The 9,166-nt window shown below is 44.9% G+C and overlaps 1 protein-coding gene across 2 annotated transcripts in view; it reads left to right on the top strand.

Moving 5' to 3' along the window:
* Window positions 1–9,166, top strand: part of Parn (poly(A)-specific ribonuclease) — a 97,268-nt gene that overhangs the window by 85,098 nt on the left and 3,004 nt on the right. For both annotated transcript variants that reach the window (XM_026780698.1, XM_005350340.2), the window contains 2 exons: window positions 395–563; window positions 7,213–7,391. In XM_026780698.1, the coding sequence (XP_026636499.1) occupies window positions 395–563; window positions 7,213–7,391 (348 nt within the window). The remainder of the gene's footprint in view (window positions 1–394; window positions 564–7,212; window positions 7,392–9,166) is intronic.

Raw genomic sequence — 9,166 nt, 5'->3', positions numbered from 1 at the left:
TGCTATGAACATAGTTGAACAAATGCCCCTGTCATATGATCGGGCATCTCTTGGGTATACTCCCAAGAGTGGTATTGCTGGGTCCAGGGGTACTACTTTATTTGTAATAGTGAGAATTTGCAGGTATTGCCTAATGACTGCTCGTTTACTCTTTCTTGCTCTGAAAACGAAGTTTTCAATTTGTCTTGCTAGCTGTAAACACACCTGGGAAGTCAGTGTTCTGGTCATGCCTTTGCAGAACTTTCCTGTTTACAAAGCCCCTCACACTGAGGGAGACTTGTCACCATGTGAGGAGACCCAGCAGCTTCTTTGCTGGGACTTCTTAGTCAGCATAGGCCACCTCTCCTAAGTACTGTCTTTATCTGATCTAAGGATTTCTTTCTCTTCTTTGTAGCTGTTAATACCAGCAAATATGCTGAAAGTTACCGGATCCAGACCTATGCTGAGTATGTGGGGAAGAAGCGGGAAGACAAGCAGGTCAAGAGGAAGTGGACAGAAGACAGCTGGAAGGAGGTGGACAGGAAGCAGCCCATTGTGCCAGGCCCCTGTTCCCACACCAACAGGTGAGCCCTTGGCTGTGCTGGGACTTGCACTGTCCCTGCGGTGGCCCTCTTGGTGCCTCCTTGATGAATAAGGAGGAAAATACCTTTTATATTAATGTTGTAAAAAACTGATTACTGTTTAATTTTTTATTAGGTGCATCTTCATTTTGAGATAATCTTGGTTGCTCTTGAATTCGCAGACCTCTTTGGTGCTAGTTTTTTTTGCACTGTCTTATGAGTATTCCAGTTTGTTACATTTGAGAGGTTATATAGACCCTAGACTTTTTCACTAACTCTCCAACAACACCATTAAGACAAACAGGAGGTATTCTATTCCAATCTTATGAGTAAGGAAATGGAGGTTCAGGGCCTGGTCGGCAATGCGAGAGGCCAGGGTAGAGCTGCTCCTGTTGGTATTTGCCTCTCCCTTTGCCGAGTCACCAAGACTAGAGAACCTTGACCTAGCAAGCCTAAGACCCTGAGTTCATTCCCCAGCCCCAAAAATAAGTAGGCAGAGAGATTCATAGAAAAAGATCAGTTTACCTTACCCTTTTTGGTTTAGCTTTGGGTCTGGAATTATGTAGTATTGTCCTTGCCTTTTCTTTAAAAAAAAAAAAGAAAGAAAGAAAAAGATAAAGATAAAGATAAACCTTGTTTCTGGGATTTGCTCTTATGCGTGTTGATTTGGGGGGGGCTGTTTGCTGTGAATACATATGTGTCAGCATGTTTTCCTTCCTCTCGAGTGATTGAGTAGAAGGAGGATTATGGAATGGGTGTATGACATTTATGTGTTTGTTAAGCTTTAAGCTTTAGAGAAACAAAAACAATCTCTGAAGTGGCTGTGCCATTTTACAGCCCACCAGTAATGTGTGACTTCAGTGCTTCATACACTTGCCAACATGTACTGCTGTCTGCTAGTTTTAGCTACTCTGCTTCTCTCTCATGACTAATGGGGTGACCCATCTTTTGTTTTTGCAGTGCTAAGAATCTAGTCAGCTCTGTTTAGCTGCAACTCTAGCCCTGGCTACCTTTTTAATGTGCTTATTGGCCATTCAGGTATTCCCTTTTAGAGGCTTATTGTCATACCCCTTGGAAACTGTTGGCTGTTTCTTTCTGTTGATTCGAAGTATTCTGGATCAGAAATGTATGCTGAACACTTATATTTGAGGATTGATTTGCTTATTCACTTTTTTGTAATGATCTCTCTCTTTTGGGGGTTTCTCTGTAGTGTTGTATGTTTTGCTCTTTTGACTTTTGTGGGGCCCACCACCCAGCTACCACATAAATCACACACAGGAGGCTTATTCTTAGTTATGAATGCCCGACCTTAGCTTGGCTTGTTTCTTTCCAGCTTTTCTAACTTAAATTATTCCGACTACCTTTTGCCTCTGGGCTTTTTCCTTTTCCTACTTCTGTACATCACTCTTACTCTGTGGCTGGCTGGCCTCTGATGTCCTCCTCCCCTTGTTCTCTTGTTGCTCCTCCTCTCTCCACGTTTCTCTTCCTGTTGAGACTCTGCCTGTCAGCCCTGCCTGTCCTTTCTCCTGCCTTGCTATTGGCTATTTGACTTTATTAGGACCATCAGGTGTTTTAGACAAGCAAAGAATCACAGCTTCACAGAGTTAAACAAATGCAGCATAAACAAAAATTATACATCTTTACATCATTAAACAAGTGTTCCACAGTATAAACACAAAAGTAACACACCTTAAAATAATATTCACCAACAGTGTAGCCCTGGTTCTCTTGGAACTCACTCTGTAGACCACGTGGCCTTGAACTTAGAGATCTGTCTGCCTCTATCTCCTGATCTCCTGAGTGCTGAGATTAAAAGTGTGTGCCGCCACCACCTGACTCTTTAATGATACCTCTTAATTTTGGTGATTGTGATAGTTTGAATGATAGTGCTTCCCATAGGCTCTGCCATTTGAGTGCTTGGTCCTCAGTTGGTGATTTCCTCTGAGGTATGACCTTGCTGGAGGAAGTGTGACACTTTTGGAGGCTTTGAGGTAGCAAAGAATTGCACCATTCCCAGTTTGCTCTCTGCTTCTTGCTTGAGTCTTAAGGTGTGAGCTTAGCTTATTACTCCAGCCATCGTGGCTACCTGTCGCCACACTTCCCCATGTGTGAGCACCCAGCAATGTGAGTAATCTACCTGCGATCTAGAGAGAGGCAAAAGGTGCTTGACACTTGGGAAAGGAAGAGGCTAGACCCCAACAGGAGCAGCTGTAATCCTGGCATCTCACTGTGTTGCTGGTCATCTGAACCTCCGTTTCCTAAAATGGTGTGGACTCTGGTTCCTCTAGGTCCATAAATAAACAAACGCTTTTTCTGTCAGTGTCCTGGGCCTGGTGTTTAAATCACAACAGAAAAGACTGGTAATGTGATGGTCTGCTTATGGCTTTTGTTTTTCTTTTATAGATTTCTTTTTCCTTGAAAATGTTTGTTTACGCCTGGTGGTGGTGGCGCATGCCTTTAATCCCAGCACTCGGGAGGCAGAGGCAGGCGGATCTCTGTGAGTTCGAGACCAGCCTGGTCTAAAAGAGCTAGTTCCAGGACAGGCTCCAAAGCCACAGAGAAACCCTGTCTCGAAAAACCAAAAAAAAAAAAAAAAAAGAAAATGTTTGTTTACCCTAAGGTAGTCATGATTTTGTTCATGCTTTCTTTTGGAGGGTTTGTTGTTTTTGCTTTTCTACTTGGGTTGTGGTCCATTTCAAATAAATTTTGATTATGTCATGAAATGATGGGGTTCTTACATGCCTTCCAAGAGCTTGTGTTTTGAAGGTTTGCTCTCACCTGGTGATGCTGTAGGGAGAAGGTTGGCACTTTAGGAGTGGGGCTGTTTAGAGGGTGTAAGTCATTGGGGAAATGCCCTTCAAAGGGATTCTAGGAGCTGCTGTCCCTTCCTTCTGCTTCTGGGTCAGTCACTATGACGTGAGCAGCTTCACTGCATCAAGTGCTCCTGCTGTTGGTCCTGTACCACCACGAGTCTAAGCCATGGGCCAAGGCGGCCAACGCTGAGAGTCCTGATACTGTCTGCTTTCGTCCTAGACTTGTTCATCTCAGGGGTTCTGTCACACTGAGAAGCTGACTAATGTATGGAGGTTAGTTAAGGGTTAGTGTTTCCCATATGGCTTCCTGGTTGTTATTCTAGTATTTGTTCTAAAGAATACAAAACAAAGTGGGGAGTCTGGAGAGAGACTCCGTGGTTCAGAGCACTTGCTGCCTGTGCAGAGGACCCACGTTCAGTTCCCCCATATGGCGGCTCACAGACACCTCTAACTCCAGTTCCAGGGCTCTATGCTATTTGCTGGCCTCAGTGGGCATTATATGCACATACAGACAAACAGACAGAAACATGTATACGTAAATAACAATTAAAATAGAACCCAGACAAAACAGAAAAGCCACTAAACTCTTCCTGCCTCAGTAGATTGACTCACCACCTTTATGGAAAATACCTCTTTTCAACTCCATTCTCTCTTTTCTTCTGCAGACCCTAAGCTGCCTCATTTCTGTGACTTCCTAACAAGGCGTAACTTCAGCTAACACCCAGGCTTTACCTTTGGCCTTTGTTTATTCCTTTAAACAAATTTATACTGATAATTTCAATTTTTATAGTGGCCATCTATGTATTTTATTTTTTTGTGTTTTGTATTTTTAATACATTAATAATTTAAGGCCAGGCAGTGGTGGCGCATGCCTTTAATCCCAGCACTTGGGAGGCAGAGGCAAGTGGATCTCTGAGTTCGAGGCCAGCCTGGTCTACAAGAGCTAGTTCCAGGGCAAGCTCCAAAGCTACAGAAAAACCCTGTCTTGAAAAAACAAAAAAACAAACAAATAAAAATGACATGGTGATGAATGACACACATACATATCTTGCATTTTCTATTTTTGCATTGTTGGAGGTTTATCTTCTGAACTGTTAGAAGCAGGCTCTTTGACTTGACCGGTATCCATTTGTTGTTTTGTTAGGTGCTCCCCCTCCCTGGCAGGGATGCTGCACTGTTATCTGCATGCACATGTGTGCCCATCCCCATGGTCTCACAGGGCAGAGCACATGTGTGTGGGTATTCTTGCTAATCTAGTAGTGAGAAACTACATCTCAGCATTGCACTTTTGCATTATGGACATGTTTAAGGAGTATGGGCATATGTGTGTTTCTTTTTTTACGTTTAGTTTCTTCCATTTGAGTACTTTACATGCCTTTGTGGTGTGTGTGATCAGTATTTTATCCTGCTTTATTGTTTTTCTTTTTTGCTTTGCTCACAGACTGCCATATATAAGATTTTTATATTCAGACTTATCAATCTTGATTGATCTGGGTGGCAACTCATACAAGGAAAGCATGTTTCATACCTAGGCTGCTGAAATTCCCCAGGTTTTCTTTTAGTACTTCTGTCCTTACATTTCTCAGTGTGAAGAAAGCCTTCCATTTGTCTTTTTCTACTCATCTTAACAGCAATGTAAGAAAGTCCATCTTTGCTGAAACAATTTGTGTCCGTTCACACACAAAAAATAACACAGATAAAGCTGTGATAGGTTGCGCATGGTGGTACGTATAAATGATTCCAGCACTCAGTAAGGCGAGGCAGAGGGAGGCAGAGTGCAAGGCCATCTTGGCTTACACATTAAGAGACTGTCTCAGAAAGCAAGGATATAATACCTTTGAGTATTTTTGTTGTTTTAAATGTTAGATAATTTCAGAAAATTTAGGCTGTTCAGAAACTCCTAAGTAAATAAATCATTAGGACCATCCCGTGCTGCAGAGGGAGAAGGCATGGGCATTCTCTCTGGGCTCTGAGTTCTGAGGGCTGGTGCTCTCTGGGACATAATGTTTAACAAAAACTTAGCTGGATCTTTTAAAGTCATTTACCTTTAATCTCAGCACACAGGAGGCAGAGGCAGGTGGATCTCTGAGTTCAAGGCCAGCGTGGTCTAAAGAGCTAGTTCCAAGATAGCCAGAGCTATCAGAGAAACCCTGTTCCAATAAAACAAAACAAAATCATAAAGCACAATGCTCAGAAACAGACCCAAATATTCACAGACATCTAGTATCTGATAGAAGCAGTATCAACAACATGAAGGTAAGGGCTGACAGCTTTTTCTTTCTGTCAGAAGGAGCTCCAGCTCTTAGGCCTTGTGGTAGGTGCCATTACCTGCTGATCCCTCTCTCTGCCACAATTAAAAACAAAAGCACTGTCCATGTAGTAGAGGAGAAGCAAGAGCCTGAGCCTCACACGGGGGGATGGTCTAGAGGGCTGTGACCCTGCTCACACAGGGGATGGTCTATAGGGCTGTGATCCTGCTCACACAGGGATGGTCTAGAGGGCTGTGACCCTGCTCACACGGGGGGGGGGGGGCAACAGTCTAGAGTGACTGTCAAGTGCCGAGGAGATAGGAGGAACATGGAGGAGGAGCAGTTAGCCGCCACATGGTCACCTCTAGGAGTCTAATAGGAATGAGGTTAGCTCTCGAGTCCTCTCACCCAGCTCTCCTACTTGAAGGTGTCCCTTAAATGGAATCCTTTGTTTTTGTTTTTTAATATTTTTCATCATTTAAAAAAATCTATTTATAAGATACATTTCAAGAAGACAAGACTTGTTGGTCATATGGTCTAGCTTTCATTAAGTCCATATCAGGGAATATATATATATATTTTGGTTTTTCGAGACAGGGTTTCTCTGTGGCTTTGAAGCCTGTCCTGGAACTAGCTCTGTAGACCAGGCTGGTCTCGAACTCACAGAGATCCGCCTGCCTCTGCCTCCTGAGTGCTGGGATTAAAGGCGTGTGCCACCATCGCCCGGCTAGGGAATATATTTTTTAAAGGAAAAATCGGACCTATAATCTAGTTTGATTCAACATGTCAAATCCTATGAAGTCTTAGACGTAGCACAAAAAATAAAAACTCAGAGTCAGATATTGGGGTTTAACCCAAAAACCAGAAAAGCAAAGTAGCCAAGCCATTAGAGAAGTCTTACCTCTACCAAGACTAGGCAACTTCAGACTAAGCCTCTCTCCTCCCATTTTATATTCCTCTACTTCTGGGATTAAAGGCATGTGACTCCCTAGTACTGGGATTAAAGATGTGAGCCGCCCGCCACCTGGATTTGTTTCTGCATTGATCTTGTGTTGTACAGACCAGGGTGGCCTTGAACTCACAGAGATCCTTCTGCCTCTGTCTCCCAAATCCTGGCATTAAAGGTGTGTGCCACCACTGCCTGACATCTAGTGACTTTAGCTTTGCCCTTTTGATCTTTAGGTTTTATTTATTAAAACATAAATAAAACATCACTATACTTAAAAACAAACACAAGTTTCAGTGTAAGCCTATTTTAGAAGAGCAGAGAATTACATGAAGGTGGGATGTGTTCTGCAGCTGTCCAGGTTTCTAACCATGCAAGAGCAGCTGGAGCAGCAGTTGTTTGGTTCTCCTTTGCTTCATCAGAAGGTTCTGAAGGAGCTTTGTAGAAGCTCTGCTCCTTTTTCCTCTGGTGCTGTAGCTTTATCGCGATGCAGCCAGGGTTGCTAATGCTAAAACAGCCCAGCTTTGCACTGTGTACACAGCACCCTGTAGCACCTGTGTCGTAGACTTCTATCATTGAGACGTTTTGTTGGCCCTTCTTCCTGCTCCTAGCGCCACTCATGTTGTTCACCTGGTACATTGCAGCTTCACAGCAACTGGCGTGATTGGAAAGAGAAATCTGAGTCCTGACCCACAGGAAGCTGGCTCGGAGGACAGAGAATTGGAGGAGATAACTGACTCTGAACTTGAACAGATGGATTCCTGTGCAGACCCCCTCCCAGAGGGAAGGAAAAAGGCCAAGAAGCTAAAGAGATTAAAGAAAGGTCAGTATTGGTCTGGCTGAGTCTGACCAGGAGCTGCTTCAGGCTTCAGGAGGCTCTTATTTTGGGAGCAAAATGATAGCAGGCATCAAAGGCAGACCCCTGTGGTGTGCACGGAGCTGCCATCTCCTGTAGCATGAAAAGCAGCTCTAATTGCTGTGCTGGATTACTGGGCACAACTTAAGGGAGGAAGGGCTTGTTCGGGCTCATGGCTTCTGAGGGGTTTCAGTTCAGCGCGATGGCAGTGATGCATGCTTCTGTGTGTGGGTAGAGCAGGAGGTGGTTGCACAGCAGGCTGTGCTTGTTTCGGTGGTGGCATACAGGAAGAGGAGGGATTCCACCAGCCAGACCCCACCTCTTAAAGGCTCCACAGCCTTCAGAAGTTGTACCACACGCTGGGGCTGAGTTTTCAGACATGAGCTGTTAAGAGACAAGCAATGATGTATTTTAACTTAAGAGGTTGTAACAAGCCCTGGAGCTGCACACAAAGCCTGATGAGGTCTCTCATGAGAGGTGGCCAGGCTGCTTTCATGATTCCCATCTCTACCGTATTATTCAAGGTACTGCATGCATATCTCTGGTAGCCCCAGTGCTTAGGATGTATGTACATTTAGATTTACACAGCAGCAACCCCTTGTGTTGAGTGTCAGGAACAAACCTGACACTTCCCAGGGACAATCTGGCCTCCTGACTTTCTTCACAAACAGAATTCTATAAGGAGCCACGGAAATGGGAACTTAGCAAGTGTTCAGAGCCTAGTGTTTGCCTGACTCCCTAGTGGGAGGTTTTTTTGTTTTGTTTTGTTCTTTTTTTTTTTGTTTGTTTGTTTTTCAAGACAGGGTTTCTCTGTAGCTTTGGAGCCTGTTCCTGGAACTAGCTCTGTAGACCAGGCTGCCTGGCCTCGAACTCACAGAGATCCGCCTGCTTCTGCCTCCCGAGTGCTAGGATTAAAGGCGTGCGCCACCACTGCCCAGTGTGGGAGCCTTCTTACACTTGATTTTTAAGTTTTCACAAAAGCCTTGAAAGGGGAAAACATCACCCTTGGAGTGATCCAGACTCCAAACTCTGAGAAGTTAGGAAAGTGTGAAACGTGGAACTGGGGGACCAAGGCCTGCCTGAGCCAGCTGTGCCTTCTCCACTTCACACAGCCTCAAGCAGCCAGTGCACACACTCTAGAGCAAGGGCCTGGGTGTCTTCTCATCCCTGCTGTGCGGGAAGAGGAAGCAGGTGACACTACAGCACCTGTAGCTCTGCTCCCCGTGTGCTTTGTACATGTGGGACAGGCCTAACTGTTGGGCAGTTCTGTGCTTAAAGCCTTCACTGTCTGCTTCATGGCTAGGAACATGGAGCATCTAAGAGTTTGCCCAAGGTCCCAGACTCCTTAAGTCTGCCCTGTAAGGAAGCTGGCTGCTACTCTCACCCAGGGCCTGTTTATGTGTTCAGGATGAGGAGATACTGGCCTAGAAACAGTTGTTTTCTTTGTGTTACTTGGGGACAGTGGCCCTGTTTGAAAATCAACAGTGGGATCAGAGCAGTGCTGGGCAGCAGGCTTGACTGTGCTTTCCACCGTATGTGTGTCCTGATCTGTAGTTTGCTGAATTTCATCAAAGTCAGCAAAAGTCACAGAGTCAAATGTCTGCCTGACCCTTGTCTGCATGTGGTGCAGTTTCATTTTAGCAGAGACTGAAGTCCTGCTCACCGTCCCTCATCCCTCCTCCACCCTCACCCTCCGGCTCACCGTCCCTCATCCCTCCTCCACCCTCATCACCCTCCTGCTC

The sequence above is a fragment of the Microtus ochrogaster genome, chromosome 7 (genome assembly GCF_000317375.1).
Source record: "Microtus ochrogaster isolate Prairie Vole_2 chromosome 7, MicOch1.0, whole genome shotgun sequence".
NCBI classification, from domain to species: Eukaryota; Metazoa; Chordata; class Mammalia; order Rodentia; family Cricetidae; genus Microtus; species Microtus ochrogaster.
The sequence above is the reverse complement of the archived record's forward strand: the minus strand, read 5'-3'. Positions and strand labels throughout refer to the sequence as shown.